This window comes from Bactrocera oleae, chromosome 6 (genome assembly GCF_042242935.1).
Source record: "Bactrocera oleae isolate idBacOlea1 chromosome 6, idBacOlea1, whole genome shotgun sequence".
Taxonomy (NCBI): Eukaryota; Metazoa; Arthropoda; class Insecta; order Diptera; family Tephritidae; genus Bactrocera; species Bactrocera oleae.
The window spans coordinates 22,145,393-22,163,609 of record NC_091540.1 but is presented as its reverse complement, the minus strand read 5'-3'; the positions used below and the strand labels follow the sequence as shown (position 1 = coordinate 22,163,609).

General features: G+C 34.0%; 1 protein-coding gene and 2 long non-coding RNA genes across 3 annotated transcripts in view; 1 reads left to right on the top strand and 2 right to left on the bottom strand.

Annotated features, from left to right (window-relative positions):
• Positions 1-3,971: 3,971 nt before the first annotated feature.
• On the bottom strand, positions 3,972-4,423 carry LOC118680492 (uncharacterized). Its single transcript, XR_004976024.2, has 2 exons — positions 4,223-4,423; positions 3,972-4,161 (listed from the first exon to the last, which is right to left on the bottom strand). It is a non-coding gene; the product is annotated as an uncharacterized lncRNA (long non-coding RNA).
• Positions 4,424-4,458: 35 nt separating this feature from the next.
• Positions 4,459-18,217, top strand: part of LOC106621867 (SANT and BTB domain regulator of class switch recombination) — a 40,895-nt gene continuing 27,136 nt past the window's right edge. The window contains exons 1-2 of the mRNA XM_014240883.3: positions 4,459-5,302; positions 5,374-5,683. Of these exons, the coding sequence (XP_014096358.2) occupies positions 4,500-5,302; positions 5,374-5,683 (1,113 nt within the window). The 5' untranslated portion in view covers positions 4,459-4,499. The remainder of the gene's footprint in view (positions 5,303-5,373; positions 5,684-18,217) is intronic.
• Positions 6,078-9,100, bottom strand: LOC118680484 (uncharacterized). Its single transcript, XR_004976015.2, has 2 exons — positions 8,065-9,100; positions 6,078-7,996 (listed from the first exon to the last, which is right to left on the bottom strand). It is a non-coding gene; the product is annotated as an uncharacterized lncRNA (long non-coding RNA).

Below are 18,217 nucleotides of genomic sequence, written 5' to 3'. Positions count from 1 at the left end.
AGAATCATGGGATCCTATTCAAGTAAATGTTTGTGCAGCGACACTACCTGATACTGCTTTGCTACAATGAGAGCAATGCCTGGTATCACGAAAAAAAACGCCGAAATGGTATCAAATTTAAGAATTCCTCACTGCTCAATATGATATAATAGAGCGAGTAGACAAAAAGGTTACTAAGCCAAAAAGTTATCAAAATGGCTTAAATAAAAACTTTTTTAAACATAAACTTTGCATCAACTGTCTGCCCAATTCTCACGGCAATGTAGAAAGTCAGCCATAGGCTCTGGGGTCCACATTTCGGGTTTCTGGGAGCTTGAATAGCAATGGTCGGATTTAAAAAATGTTTAGACCTGAGATGGCATTCCCTAAGGTTGTAAAGTTTTATCCTTATATATTAATTGCTGCTTGATTTGTGTACTGGGTAGTGAAAAAATCAGATGGTATTTAAAGTTGTGTTCCATGGGAAGTAGGCTTGAAAATAGCAAACTTGAGAATTTTCAGTGTTAAATGAGAAAAATAATGTCAATAACAATGTAAAGAGATGTACGCTTACAGATTCGTTAATTTACAATGCGCAGACGACTCTGCATATAACTTATAGCTATATTGACATTATATTTGGTATGAAAGCACATAGGTATATATACATATGTTGTATGTATAAATTGACTTATTTCATGATTAATTGCACAGAATATTTTGAAATATAAAATAAAGGTTTGTATTATTACCTAAATATGTAGTTAATATAGGTTTGATGAGCTATATTGTTTACCCAATATATTGGGGAGAACACAATATTTTATTTGAACACCAATACGATTCCTTGAAATGGAAATACCTGCGGATTTAAGATCTATGATTTATTTGATTTTTATTGTTAATTGATACAATGTACATATATGTATATATATATTATATATGTATGACGATTGGCGGTGTCGGTAGCGAATGGAAATTCGCCGACAGAACGGGGTAGATGGAAGTCACTGTTGCACGAAAAAGATTGACGTCGCGATGTCGAAAAAATATAATCGCAGCACGCAGGATCGCTGCTGTCCAATGTGTCATGGAATCAAAAATTGAAAGTTGTATACGTAGCGCGCTGGATCACTTTCTAATCGAATGAGGTGGAATAGCTGCAGGGACCATCCCATTAGTTAGCTGGCGATGTACACGCGCGTGGTTGTGGTGTGTTATATTAGGGCGCGCCAGTTTTTACCGCGCAGAGTCGTGTGTATGTAGGGGGAGGCTAAGCTCATTTAAACAATATATTTGTGGTCGCACATATGAACTTACATATATATATGTAACTGTGTGTTCAGGTAAATATTGTAGCGGATTTCTCGATAAATCATCTACCGTGTAACTCACTCTTAAGTTCAATCACTGGATTGTTAAATAAAAGTCCCAATTTAATGGCTATACACTTATCTTAATTTCTCATTCTAACAACTTAGCACGGTTGGTAAGCTCGAATAACGAGCAATAAGTGTTAAGTTGTTGGAATTAGAAATAAAGATACCCAGTACAAGGGTCCTCACAGTCGAAAGAGCTGGAACTGCGTATGTCAGGGCAGGTGTTGAAAGAGGAGGAAGCGTGTGAACCAGTAAAAGGTTCCTCACATTTAGAAGAGCAAGAAGCTTGGATACCAGCACAAGTGTCCTTACAGTTGGAAGAGCAGGAAGCGTGTATGCCATTACAGGTGGAAGATCAGCATAAAATTGAACCTGAAACGGATGACTCTGTGCAGGAAGATCCAGAATTGGAAGGTGCATTACATAAGGTGGAGTTGAAATAACTACAGGAAGGCCAGTCACAAAATCATATTGGGCAGAGCGGAGCAGTTTAAAGTTAGTGTATGGCTGCTTGCATCGAGTATGGAAAAGCGAAAATAAGCAACCCTTCCGAGTACTTATGGTTGTTCCAAGGGTTGGAATTCCTGATGTTCTTAACGTGCAGTACAAATGTCCAAGAGGAGGGCACTTGAGAGACATGAAATCCTTGGAGCATTTGAAGCAAAGGTTTTATTGGACTGGTTGTCAATCAGCTATAAAAAGGATTGCGAAATATGCTGAGAACATTGTAGCTAAAGGATCAAGGAGTCCAGGAGTCATGGGCAGATGAAACAGCACAATTCGCGTGCGCCAGTTGAGAAAATAGGTGTGTATGAAGATGGTCCATTCTCCACCAATAAATTAGGAAATAGTCATGTTTTGGTAGTCAAGGACCATTTCAATGAATGGCCACAAGTATACACAATTCCTAACCAAGAGACTGAACCAGTGACGGAGGCATTCATCAACAAGTGGGTAACGAGATTCGGTGTTCCAATGGAGTTACGTTCTGATCAAGAATGGAATCTCGAATCAGCTTTAAGTCAAGGGATGTACCAGAAACTGAGTATCCGGAAAACGGATGGAATTAACTCCAAGAAGAGAAGGACGGCTAACGATGTCAGCACCAGCCTAGAAGACGAGATGGGGGACATAAAAGCTTTGTGTTTGGTATCGCAAATATGTCTAATCGGGACGATCAGACTTAGGTGGAGGGCAATGTGACGAACACGGATGATAGAACAAAATCGAATCAACAATAAACTGCCAGAAGCAACTAGTTAGCGAATTCGTAGTTGCCAGAATGTTCTAGAAGCAATGTTTTGTTACAGATTTACTATATAAGGGCTGCCGGATTGTGCAGCAAACACAGTTCTAGTTAGAGTGTTGTCGTGATAAGAGCAATTAAGCTATAAGCAAGAAGTTGTAAGCTCGAATAACGAGCAATAAGTGTTAAGTTGTTGGAATTAGAAATAAAGATAAGTGTGTAGCCATTAAATTGGGACTTTTATTTAACAATCCAGTGATCGAACTCAAGAGTGAGTTACAGGTAGACGATTTATCGAGAAATCCGTTACAATATAATAAATAAATGATATTCTACATATATATATGTGAAGTTATATAATTTGATGATTTATGTGGTACATTTATTATATTTATTTTCTTTTATCATTAAAAGTTTCTTTTACAAGCGTTCGCACATATTTGGACTCACGAATCAATGTGAAATCTCCGTTGACGCGTCAACCATTTGGCCAAAGCTCATGATTTTTGTTTTCATGTCAAAGAGTTGTAATTAATGTAGTGTGTTTGCAGGCGAAGAAATCCAGAGGTCTATACATATTTATTTAATTCTATCGTACATTTTTTTTTACATGAATCAATTGTATTAAATGCAAATATTGTGCAGTATGTTTGTACAATATTTATATGCATGTAATAAAGTAGATCTACCATAAATAAATTTTAGTCAGTAAATATTACTCGAAATTATTACAACGCGTCACTTGAATTTAGTTAATCAGTTAAAGTATGTAGTTTTTTATAAACCGAAGGTTTATTCAATAGATGTCATGAGTGCAAAATAACAGCCCTACTCACATAGGTTTATGAGTTTTGTGAGGTGTACCTTATGCTGTTGTAAATTCAAAAGCTAAAATACTCACAATTTCCTTACAAATCTGTGTCGTCTGAAAGCAACCCCCAAAATACTAAACAGTTGAGTATGTTTTGTTTAATTTAATATTTTTAAACAAATTTGTAAATATTTGAATGAAATAGAATTGAATTTTTTTTATTTATTTTTGTTTTATATATAACTTTTTTCTAAGTATTAATAAAAAGGCATCTATGTTTAAGAAATCCGGTAAAGATTTTATTTGTAAATAAGTATGTATGTATGTATTTAATATGTGTACGAATATGAAAATATTTTTACTTAAATAATTTAGTTATTTTATTACATACATAACATATGTAATATGTAATAATAGCACTCTCAAAGATCTGGTGAATTCTTCACACGAAAATATAATTATATATAACTGCAATTATATAAGAACAAATATAATACGAGACAATACAAAACAAACTCAAAAGAAACATATGCATGCAATACACATGCATTCAACATTTAACAATACAAACATATTTATTTAGCTAGTTTAAGAACTTGCATCTTAACAAACATGCACATGCATTGATTTTTACATTTAAAAATAACCGATATCGCATGACACATACACATTTATTTAGATAAGATAGATTTCTAAGATAGTATAGAAGCAATGAAAATAGTGAAATAAAACTACATGTTGTAAGCCTAAAAATAAATGAAATGATTATATTTAAATCAGAATTATTAAATTTGCAAAATTACTTACTCTTCTTGGCAATCGATTTCTTTATTTTGCTTCGTTTAATTTTACAGCAAAATGCTTTTCACCTCATGTGGTGAATTTTTTCTTATGAAGTTCAAACAAGATTAATTTCCGAAATAAGTTGTGCGGATGTAAATTGCTTGATGTATAAACATATATATGTATTTATTATAAACTAAGTAGTCAGCAGTCTCCAAGGGAAACAAATTTGTTTATTTTGTCATAAATGTTTACCATACCGAATTGATTTTTATTATAACAAGCCATATAAAGTTAAGTTATGAATTCAGAAAAAGTAGAAAGCGAGCCTTATAAAGAAAAGTTTAAAGAGAAATATGAATTTTTCAATTATTTACTTCATCCGAAAACTGAAATTAGTTCACTTGTAGAAGACACCGAAAAAGAAATACAAATTAATAAGTTTTTAGATTTCATAAAAGTTTCTTGTAAAGTAAATAATGTTGTATCAATGCAAACTAATCAACCAAGGCATTTGACGTGTAATACATCAGAAAATTATCACTCAGATCTCCCGAAAGATGAATTGAATTTTGAAAAAATGGTGGATAGAGAGATCTTTGAAGGCATTTTGGGGCAAAGATTTGAAAATAAAATAATGAAACCAAATATTGTACAAGATAGCGAAATAAACGGAATCGATGATAACTTTCAACTTTCCCAAAGGCGGAGTACCGTGGGGTTGGCCATTGGATCATTTTCTCGTCGTAGTTTCAAGAAATTAGAAAACGGATTAAAAAAGGAAGAATATGTGCAAACAAAACTATATAAGAAACTAGACTATGTTATTAATGAAGGAATGGCTGACTCTGTTCTATCCTTTATTTGCCCAATTCCTGTACCAACTTCTTTTCCTAATCAATTAAAACTTAAACAAACAACTAAAAAAGAATCGATTAATGCTAAACAAATTCTTTTGGAGAACACAGATTCTGAAAAAGTGAATAATAACGGAAAACTTAATGAAATTGAAAATGTTAACGACAGAAAGGGATTAAATTGTGAAACTTATCCGAACGATGCAAAGTCAATGAGAAAGTTAAGAAATATGGCAGATACAAAAGAGTACGCTAGTCAGATACCCATAAATACGTTTCAAATTTTAATATGATATATTTTATTTCATTAAAATACAGACCTGAAATAGTTATCCATGTATGCGATGAGGTAAAAAATACTACAAGAGATTTTAGCTGCTCACAACGGTTATTGGTGAATAAAATGGGATACTTCGCGGAGGTAACAGCTGGACAAAAGCTCGACGAAATGGACATTTCGGTGCATTGCGATATACAAATATTCGATTGGTTGATAAAATGGATGAAATTAACGGATTTTGTTGAATCATCAGGTTGTAAGAAACCCACAATTGAAGTTTCAGAAGATATGCCACGATTTGATGCTAACAACGTAATTCCTATATTGGTGTCTGCCGGATTTTTGCAAGTAAGGTTGATTTGTGTTTAAAAAATTTATAGCTTTGAAGTTAATATTACACATATGATAACATAACTTCCATGTTATAAAAGATCTTCTTGATTAAAAAAAAGTACAAAAAAGGTTTAGTTACTTAGATTGGGGAAATATGCATTGATGGGCTAAATTTAGACACGAGGATACTTAAATATATGATAATTGTAAGAAAGCTACAAGTAACATATAATTGTTTTTTTTTCGTTTGATTTTGACATACTTTTTGCAGCGTATTTCCATACTTGGCTTTTTGTTACGTATGCAACTGCGTTATGGAACACTTTTACTGCAAAGTTTATTTTAGCGATAAACTGTTTTGTTTTTGCGAGTCCATAAAGATAAGAAAGGATAAAATCGAAACCAATAGTTAATTATAAATAATTTATTCACTTTTATCGCAAATGGAAGACATACATAATTCAAATATATGGGATATTACAAATATTTATTATATTCTTGGCATAATAAGAGCATTTTTTGCTATACTCACTAAATTTAATGGAAATTTAGTATAAATGAATAAGAAAGCTTATCAATCTGACTCCGGCATCGTCATATTTTTGATGTCTTGCTGAATGTAAAAGTAATGATATTATTTTGTTTTAATTACATTTAAGAAATTATAGTAAATAATAGTTAAAAAAAAACTAAATAAAACAAGCTTTAAAGGAATTTTTACACCTCCTCTTATAAAGCTCTACCCTACCATCTTGTTTGTGAAATCTAATGCTTATGGCGCATTTATTTCGTCAGTTATCGCACCTTTAGTATATTTTAACATAATTGTTATATGGGGAGTGGGCGTGGTCATTATCTGATTTTGCCCATTTTCACAGCGTATAAAAAGGGGTTAAATGACTTCCTCTCAGCAAATTTGGTTGAATTAGCTTCAGCGGTTTGGAAGATATATAAACTATTTAGGGGGCGGGGTTACGCCCACCTTCAAAATAATAGGAAACTGTTATCAAATTATTGCTTTGTCATCTGTCATTGGCGTATTTAATTAACGTGAAGCACAATAAAGCAGTCACCTCTTTAAAATGTGGGATGTGTGCTTTGGTTCTTTATCCTGTTGGTATATACACTCCTACCAAGGTCTAGTTTATCCACGGATGCTCTTAAATTTTGTTCCATGATCCATGTTCCCGTTCACACAACCTAAGTTTCCACTCCAAACGTTGCCACAGCTAGGACCGCCGAGACCCTCGGGTAAAAGGGTGGGTTCCCAACAGGAACGTTTCTAATATTTTATAAATTTTAACAACTATCTTTCCACTTACTACTTTTAATGTAAAAAATAAGTCAAATACGACGTAGAGTTTTATGCTCTCATCAAATCTGTATTAAATTTGCTGTCTTGTTGATGTTGGGTGGAACGAATTTTTGTTTCATACATAGACTTTCAGCCAAATATATTTTTTCAGATTATGCCGAAATATATGAATATACGGATGGCAAGACTTGATAGTTAAAAAGAAGACAGAAACATCTCATTCAAACATTTATTTACCAATCTGGCTACTGAAAAAACGGTTATTTTTAAATCTGTTGACTATTATGATTAAATCCTGCAATCTTCAATTATTTGGAACTTAGAAGTGAGCTCTCCGCGTTTTAGCAACTAACTAAACGAACGTTTACCACTTGATGCAGAAACGGATAAAGTTCAAAATATTATCGAAGCGATGCAAATATTTGGAAAATTTCTTCCTAATTTGATTAATCTTAAAAATTGATGGCATTTAATAAGTTGTATGAAGTTTCAAAATTTGCATAGTTTACGTGTCTGAATGAATAGCTTCATTTGACAATTTATCAGATACAACAACGAAATACTTTTTTGCAAAATTTTTTGCGCCGCTTTGAATTCATCTTCTTTCATATCATGGAACTGCCATAGATGATGACTTCTTTTGAATTCAATTTCCATCTACTTCTTCATCCATGTTTTTTTTCTTATTCATTGTAAAATCGTCTCAACATGCTCTAAATTATCTTCACCAATTTGCGTTCATTAAAAACTGTCACTGGTCGCGCAGAAATTGCAAATCCACAAGAAGATATTCTATATTTCTAACTTCAGCGTTGATGGTGTCATTGACCTCTTGAAGAACCAAGTTTCTCAAAACGCACTCAAACTTGCTCATATATTTCAAAATTCCATCAACGTCTTGACGAGTTTCTGCGGTAAGGTTGAGTTTTTTAACTTCTTTCAAGAATTTATCCCTAAAAGATTTTTCGCAAATAACTTGTCGGCATCGATTCTGTCAGTTTTTTCGTGCCAATCTACAAAAGCGAGAAAACGTTCATTTATCGATAATCATAATTTTTAAATTAATGTTCATATTAATCACCTATTAAAAGCTTTGAGAACTCCAGGCCCGGGAGAATAATTTTCCTTAAAACCTTTTCTTTATTGTTTGATAATTTTATTGACAAACAATTTTCTTCTTTACGAATCAGCTTTAAATTGATGGTTTACAATATTCTAAATAGCATGAAATGCAAAAATCCTTTATTAACATATGCAAGTATTTTTCTATGAAAATTAATAAAAGTTTTGGGGTAGCAGATTTTGCAGCCATTTCATTTTATGTGCATGTGTTTTGTTGTTGTGCCAATGCACAAATTTTTGATGCGATCAGGTTTAAAAGCAGCAGTTGGATTGTTTTTGGTCCTGGCATGCGAGTGAAGGTTGACATTCCTAACATCCTTAGCATATGTATTGTCAAACTTTAACAGCGTTGGTAGCGACTGCAAGTAAAGCAGCGGGAGCGAGATAATCCATACTCACATTATCAGCAAACAGACACAGCAGCATTGGACGGAGAAGTATCTGTACCAGCAACATCGGCAGTGGTGAGATTGGAGCTGGCGGCAGATGGAGCAGCAGAGAATGCATTCAATACTGATGCAGAGGATTTGCCGCTGTCGGTATGGTTTGCTTTCTAGTTTTTTTTTTAAAAAATGCTTGTATTTAAGTATTTACATATACTTATAAATAATATATGTAAGAAAAAATAAATTTTCCACACTAAAAAACGTTGTTTGTCTCTTACTTTCCGATTATATTTTTTTAAGCATTTCATGAATACCGCAAAATTGAATTTTATCTCGTTCTGTAATACTGGTTGGTTCGTATTGCTTTCGTGATTTACTAAAAAGTTCAGCAATGAACTGGATGCACAGCTATTTTCTTTATTAAGTTCATCAGGGGAACTTGTCATATATGTAGATATAATCTACTCCGAACAAAACAGCAAATGGAAACACATTTTCCTTACAGTTGAGCCAAAACAGCGTGCATTCGTAATTATCTTATCTGTAATAAAAAAAAAACAAGTAAGGAATGGCTAAGTTCGGGTGTAACCGAACATTTTATACTCTCGCAAAGTAAAGTAGTATATGAGAATTCCGTATATATTTTAATTAGAAGTAAGAAGTGTTGCTTCAGCTATTTACATTCACATTGAAATTAATACGAGCAGTTTGTATACTAAGTTTACTCAAAATATGACAGATCGTACTAGGGGTTTACATAAAAATGCATTACAACTGTATTGAAGAATATGAAATGAAATTGTTTTTTGACAAAGGCAAAAAATCTTATTTTTTATGTCAATATTATTATATATACATGGGTAACTTAAGATTAATAAATATTAGCAATTTTACAAAATATATCTTATATTTATTTAAATTATATGTAATCTTTACAATTTTAATCACACATTTTTAGAGAGATTCCTATACAGATATTTGAACAATTCTTGAACATCTTTCGCAATGCCGAGACAATACAAAACATAATATAAACAAACACAAAAAACATTCATGCATTCAACACTTATAGCTCAAACAGTCACCGACATTCTTCCCTTCCGTACTTACCGCCAAAATCAGTTGTTCTCTTTTGTTTTAATTTCACCAATGTTGCCATTGTTCTATTTTTATACACGATTTTTCACACATTTAGTTTTTCCTAATGTAAAAGCTCAAAACTAAAATCCAACTATTAAAATTAGTTTACCTATTTATAAATAAATGTATTCGACGTGATTTTGAGTTATTTTAAGAATATTTCAAATATATTCAAGTTTATTTTTTAATTACTACAAAATATCGAGACTGGTTGCAAAAAATTGCGCTCTCATAATATAGGTCGTATCAGCTGATTCAGTCCACGGTTTTGCGGCGGTGACTATTTGAACTATTAACAATACAAAACATATTTACCTAGTTTAAGAACTTGCACATAAATATACCTAATATTATATATTCAATACACATGCACATGCATGACAATACAATATCCATGTACACATGCAGATTTAGGAAGATAAAATATATCTTAAAAATATTTGGTCTTAAAAGCTCAAATCAAAAATAAATGTATTGAAAAGCATACAGGCATACAGCATTTGATACTAAGAGTATACAGATTTCAAGCGCAAGTAGTATACCTAAACTTCTAAATAATAAAAGAGTAGAAAAGCCAAGAAAACTCAAGCCAAATTAAAAGCCCTGTTATTATTCAAAATACAGGCAGGACAAAGTTAGAAAGTATTTCAGCAATTTGAACAAAAAATATAAAATATATATAGAACACGGAAATGTCGAACACCAACTTTGACGTGATATGGAATGAAATCCACAGCAACCATACAAGGTCGGAAGAGATGGATAGAACGGATAGCCTAGTGGATGCAATTAAAGCAAGGAAACGGAACTGAATACGGTCGACGAAAATATGCTTGAAATATACGAAGCAGGTATTATGGAATTGTGGGGCAGAAAATAAACAGTTATGAATGAAGAGATAGGAGATCTTTGTGCTAAGGTCATCATTAGCACACTCAAACTAAGAGGGCACAAAAAAAACAAAAACCAAATTAAAAAAGGAGAGAAAAAGCTCAGAAAAATGGAGAGGAAAGGCAAGAGTGAATTAGAGCTGCAAAACTATCGATAATCAGACCCTTCGATAGTATCGATAGTTTTTCCCCTTGAAATTAATCTACTTTTTCTTATATCTCATTTTTATGAAATAATCTTCGGATTTATTTATAAAACAAAACATGAACAATAGCGGTAATCACAAAAAAATTACAAAAGTTAAATATACAAATTTTCATGATACTATTAAACTGCCCTGGGAGCTGAGGAGTTACAATAGGTATATTTTATATAAAATATGTTTCGATAGAGTACTTTATTCCTCAGAAATCCTTTTATTTTTGTTTAAAAGAAGTGATTTGTTGACGTCGTTAGCCTCCAATTCTGTTCTCTTATCTGATATTAGCAATCCAACCTGGCTAAGCATTCTCTCCGACTCTATAAAATTAAAATTAATTAACGTGATTTCGTTTATATGCACAGTTGGCAGACTAACTACCCTCCCTAAATAAAAGAGCGGCGGGTTTTTTACAGCTCAGCGTTAACGCCGACGCGGCATCCCTAAATTAAGCGGCAACTTTACGTAAAACTCTCACTTAAATTTTTAAATTAGTACAAAAGAAATCAAATGTAAAACGAATTAATTTATTTATAATACTTACAATTGTACATTTGTACAAGCATTTAACATCGCGCTTCAAGAAATGTTTCAGAAAAGTTACAATTTTTTTGTTTTCTGCAGGCAACTTTACTTCTTAACTTGCTGTCAAAATCGAGTTTCTTGGTTTTTTGTAGCCCTCACTTCTTAACGCAATGTCAAAATCGAATTTTTCAACGCTCAGGGATGTCGCCGCATTTATTTAGGTATGCGCCATGCAAAATTTATGGGCATAAGGAATTTTTGACAGTATATGAATAATTAAGGGACCTTACAGACGTAGATGTTGTAGATGATGACACAACAGAATAGCATCCAATAGTAGCTGACAACATGTCGATAAGACCAACTAAATGTGACCACAAACCAAGCAGGTTGGCAGCAGTAGTAGAAGAGGATAATGTTGAAATGAGGATGTAGCTGAAGTAATTGAACAAAGTTTAAAAGAGGGAGATGAAACATACATATGAGGTAGTTCAAAAGCCAATACAATAGCCGAAAAAGGGCGAAGATATCTTAGGTAGGTTGAGTTAGGCTGGCTGACTGTCACGTCATACATAGACCAACTGGTCCTTTTTTAATGTCATTTTGAAGTTTATTAATACGAGCTGACGTTTACGTTGTTCAGGACGTCAAATCTTTTTGCGAACTGTAATAGAGACTTGATATCTATGTAAGAACTGCTGAAGCTTCTAGATATATAAGTCAAATTTAGATAAGGCCGACATACGCCGAGGAGGTGTTCCAGCGTCTCTGTCATGCGTACTACACTGCTCGCATGTGATGACAGTAAGTGGTTACCTCTGACTAAGCCAACAACCGTTCTGCAGTCTTTTCGAGACCGTGTGAGTAGAAACTTGCGTGTTTTCCTTCTGCTCCTTTGCATATGATATTGACGTTCCTGTGGGCACCTAAACCATTCCATTTCACTCTGATCGGTCTGTCAGCTATTTCAGAATTTTTTTTGTGGGTCGTTTTTAACGATTTGCGTATTTCTTGAACTGGTTCGGTAGTCAAGCGAATGGCACCTTTGGCAATCTTATCAGCTATTTCGTTTCCCGGAACCCTTGTGGCCTGGAGCCCAGTATATATGTAATCGCTTTCCAGCAGCACCTATATCCACTGCCTTTATAGTATATCTACTGCCTCCCTGTTTTTAGGAACGTCCTATGACGCAATGTAATATGAAATTATTGCTTTTATTGCCGCTTGGCTATCGACGTATATATTGATATTCTTTATGTCATTTCCTGTGCTATTAGCTATCCCAGGAGCTTTCCTGACTGCAAAGATTTCACCTAGAAGATACTGCAGTATTCTGGAAAATTGAACTGCCTAAGATCTAACTCCGCGCAATAGATCCCGGCAGCCACTTCATCAGCCATTTTTGATCCGACCTCAAAACGCTCTCTCCCAGATAAAGCTGGAGGGTATGTGGTCTACATTATCCACCGACTCACTGCCTATTGAGCTATGTCCAAAGATTCTGGTGGAAAATTCACCTAATGCCGCCAATCTTGCCGTCGATTTCGCTGCCGAGCTTTCCACTGCAATGTCAATTGGTGGCAGGTTGAGTAACCTTTCAAGTGCAGTCGTAGGGGAGGTTCTTAGTGCTCTGGTTATGCAGAGAGCAGCGAGCCGTTTTACTCGCTCTAACGGTTTCCTGTATGGCAGCGGTCCACCACACCAAATCACCGTAAAGTAAGATAGGCTAGACTACCGCTGTGTAACACCAATGCATAAGGACAGGTGAAAGGCCCAATGTTGACCATATCATCTTCTTACATAGAGCACCACTGGCCTTTTTCACTCTCTCTTCACATTGAGTGTCCACGTCAGTTTGATGTCCAAAATTACTCCCAGGTACTTGGTGGTAGTTAACTCTTCCCCGTTGAACCTCGGGGATTTCCATGACGGAATCTTGTGCCTCCTTGTAAAGAGTACCAGCAGTTATCAACATTTATAGCGCTATTTATCACACTACTGATTATATCTAGGAACTTGCCCGTTACTAATATAGCTATGTCGTCTGCATAGGCCATCAGTTTGGATGCTCTTCCTTCGAATACTCCCCAAAAGCTCATTTGCTACGAGTGACTACAGGAGAGGCGACAGTACACTCCCTGAGAAGTTTCAGTTCATTCTAGTCTGAGCAATCTGACTTCATTATGTTCTGCGCTAATCTTCCTACTACTTAATAGAGTTTTTATTCATGTAGTAATGGCGGGCACTATCCTGGTTGTATCCAGACTACTAACGATAGCACTATTGGAGACATTATTAAATGCCCCGCTTGTGTCAAGAAAGACGCCAAGGGTATTTTTATGTTCTAGAGCTCTCATTATTTTTGTGATTAACTAGGGAAGTGCAGTCTCAGTGGATATACCCGTCGTATGGTGAAGAGCTTTCGACACGTTAGCCAATGGGATCTTGCCCCTGATGTAGGCATCTAGAACCTTTTCGCGTGTCTTCAGAAGGAATGATGTTAGACTTATTGGTCTATATTCTTTTGAATAAAGGGGACTGTTTTGGCAGCCTTTGGTATGAATATGGCCTTCGCCCCCCTCCAAAGGATAAGCACATAGCTAAGTCTTAAACATCCCTCATATATTGTCATCAGGTATGGTATCAGCACAGTTGATACATTCTACATCATGGCTGGGAAAATACCGTTCATACCAGGGTATTTAAAGGGTTTGGAGCCGTTGATTGCCAAAAGTAGTTTGTCTTTCGTTATAATTTGCGAGGGCGCGCACTCTTCTCCTTCAAGTTAGTAGAGTCCGCTAGGTCTCTTAGTGATTTCTTACTGGGACAAGTACACTCTTCACATTTTTTCCGTATTAACCCAGGAGTAGTCGGGTGCTGTTATTGTAGTTGCCTAAGCATAGCTACCTTATTTGTCTTTTCTAACTTACTGCAAAAGCTCTTCCACGACTCCTTTTGCATTGCGAATCTCTTTTTTATATTCCCTCCAACAGGGCTCTTCATCGGCTATCTTGGGCAGTTTGAAGAAGGCGTCTCTTAGTCATCGTGAGACATGTATCAGGATAAAAGAAGTAGTGTCTCATTCTTACCATTCTTTACAGTCACCACCGTCAGGTCACCTGTACAGCACGCAAAAATGCTAAAATGGGTAATCATGTTGATGGATGTCACGTCTGTACCAGCAAGGAAGAACTGAAGAGCCTTTTCAAAGTTATCTATAAACAAGCAGTCACTTTTGTTCATTGTATAAATCTGCAAGTAACCATTCCTAAGATTTTCACTAATACACACGCAAAAATGTCCCACTTGGTATGGGTTGCCTACTATACATGCAAATGCCTCAAAACTGCTACAGTGTGTTGCCGTGTTATGTTTTAAAATTTATAACTTTACGAATGTTTTTATTACATATTCAAATAATAAACAATTATAGTTCCTAAAGATTAAATTTGTATCTAATAGGTATATCGCTGTGAGTGATTTGAATATTTTGTTAATATTATTTACTAAATAGTACATTGTTTGGATTATTATTATTGTTGTTCATGAATTGTCCCCGATTTTTATACTCTCCCAACTTGTTGCTACAGAGTTTAATAGTTTTGTTCACCTAACGGTTGTTTGTATCACCTAAAACTAACCGACCTAGATATAGGGTTATATATATTATATAAATGATCAGGATGAAGAGACGAGTTGAAATCCGGGTTACTATCTGTCCGTCCGACTATGCAGGCTGTAACTTGAGTTTGAGATATCTTTATGAAACTTGGTACACATTATTTTTGGTACCGTAAGACGGTTGGTATTGCAGATGGACGTAACAGAATACTGCCACGCCCACAAAACGCCATTAATCAAAAACAAATAAATTGCCATAACTAAGCTCCACAATAAGATATAAGACTGTAATTTTATACACAGGATCACATTAGGGAGGGGTATCTGCAGTTAAATTTTTTTTTAAATGGGCGTGGTCCCGCACCTTAATAGGTTTAATGTGCATATATCTTAAACCGCTAAAGCTATAATAGCAAAATTCACTGGAAGCAAATGTTTTTAGCACCTCTACCTACAGTGTGAAAATGGGTGAAATCGAGTGACAACTCCGCCCACTGTTAAAAAATACTAAAAGCTCGATAAACCAAGCACTAAACATGCCAGAGACATAAAATTTTATCTCTAGGATGGTACGAGATGACTTTATAGAAACCAGGTTCAAAATTAGTCAGTGGGAGTGGCCCCGCCCACTTTTAGGTGAAAACCCATATCTTAGGATCTGCATAACCGATTTCAACCAAATTCGGTACATAACATTCTTTTCATATTTCTATGTTATAGTGCGAAATCGGATTACAACCACCCCTATTTCACATATAACACCATTTTAAATTTCATCTGATTTTTTCACTTTCCAGTATGCAAATCAAGCAACAGTGACTGTATCGGGGTAAAACTTTGCGTGAATAATACGTTTAAAGTATGCCACCTTGTGACCAAAAATCGAACCAAAACTGTTCAAGCCCCTAGGTACTGAATATGTGAACCCCAGTGCCTATAGTTGACCTTCTACCGAAAATATCGGCCAATCCACAAAGAAATCTCAAACGAGTATACCATTTGACTTTACAAGAGTGCACAAGGCTCTCAAGAAAATACAAAATTTTTTCAGCTATCACTGTCATATTACCGGTCAGATGACTGTCACTATTCTTGTAGAGAATGCAATATACACAAACACATGCAAATTTAGGTAGATAAAATAGATATTAAAAATAGTATACGTTTGAGCGATAAACATACTGAAATAAATGTCAATTTTAGTCACCCACCAGAGGTAAGATATTATTGTACAGCTCGTTCATCTTATACTTATATATTTACTAGAGGGCCCCGCCCACGCGTTGCTGTGGCCAAAGTATACACACATTAATTATAAATTATTCAATACAGTGAAATTGTATTTGTGAATAAAAATTAACGTTTGGCCACTAATATAGCCCGACCACTGAGCCAGTTATGATCCAGACAATTAATTTTTACTTTCAGGAATATGTAAAAAATAAAATGTCCCAAACCCATTTCTCAAAAGGACAATAAAACAAATGGTAAATTAATTTTTGGGGTATACCGGTCGTACGTTCTACGAATTAAGAGAGAAAGGAAACTATAAAACCAAGCAGAATGTGCAGTGATCGGAGCTTTAAATTTGGCCTTGTTAAGAAAATAAAATTTTAATATTTTAATTGAGTTAAATTACAATGAATATTAAACATAAAGGTATATAATATATAACTAAGTGATCTTTATGTAATAATATGTGTACCAATCGTTTTAAAATCATTGTTTTACCAGTGACCTGTCGAGTGATGTATTTTAGGTGTTGATTTGAGTTAGAGAAAATGTTGTCTTGCCCTAAAATGAAACATTGTTTATAATATTAGCTAATGTTTTCTCAGTCTATATAATTAAATTCAGCTGCCACCTTTCGTCCCTCTCTATGTTATTCTTGTGTTTGTACCAAGCAGTTTTGTGATCTTTCTTATATTTATGTGCGTGAGTATGTATGTAGATGTACGGTCTGGCTTACGTGTTTATTTTGTTTTTGTGTTTTCAATGTTTACGTTTTGTTCGTCATGTTTATTTGTACTTTGGTTTTAATATTATCATCAAACGTTTGTTTTATTGTTACCAATGTACATTTCTACAGGTACATCCTATCAATGTGAACTTTCATGAATATATATCTTTTGATATGTGGTGTTTAGAACAAGGTTCATTTGCTAATAAAGTAAAATATATATGACGACCTAAAACATAGATTTGAATCTGTTGTTTACGAATATATTGAAAATACTGTAATATTGAAATTACTAGATTATATATTTAAAAAGTGTTGGAAAAAAATGGAAGAACTAAATCCAAAGTTCTTGAAAAATCTCGGATTGAATTAAGTCGAAAATCAACTGCTCCTCTGATAACTGGCCAAAGAAAATTACCATGCAAAAAAAAGTCGATTGAATTAAAATCAGTTCTTGAGTTAACTGAATAATATTCAAACTTTCTTTTTACTTATTTATCAACTGAAACTATTGTAATTAAATTTAAATTCATTATCTTTGCAATAATAAATTAAAAATGTCAATACGATTTTCTGTTGTGACATTAAAAATGTCTTACCGGTTCCACAACAAAAACCAGCTTAGTTCAGTAGGAACAATCAGTATAATCCATATATTTTAGAAAAAGTACTCTACTTAAGCAGTTATTTTTAATATTTATATTTTTTTAATTAATAAAATATTCAAATGCTTCTTACATGAATTTTGAACACATGCTTATGATTTGAAATATATTTTTTTTTATGAACTGTATTGACTTTCAACATAAAGAAATAAAAAGTATCCTAACCTGGTGACGGGGTTCTAAGTTACTTCCGTACTAATTTTTAGCCAAATCGGTTCAGTCGTTCTTGGGTTATAAATAGTGTAACTACCACGACTTTCTTTGAAATATACAAGTATAGATTTAACAAGATTTATCCAAATTACATTTCACTTTTTCTTAGACTATAATTTCTATCTTATATTTACACAAATTCTAATATAATAACATACAAGTATAACACATATAATTTATATATATAGAACTTCCTGAAGTTCTACAGTAAAATGTCTGACAGAAAAAGCTGAATTTCTGTATAGAACTAGAATATTAATATTATATTAAAACGTTTAAACAAAACAGTTACTAAAACTTGCGGCCTGAATAAATTGTCTTTACAACCTTTGGTTCTATAGAGCTTGCAATATTATGCTTTGCATATATTATTATGTCCCTTTATTTTAGTTGCATGTCTCCGTACTATCTATCCTCAGCACGTTTATTGGAGTAAATCCTGGTATATAATCTGGCATCAACAGAGCTAAACATATGAGCACATACCATCGATATTTCATCAGTTATGATTA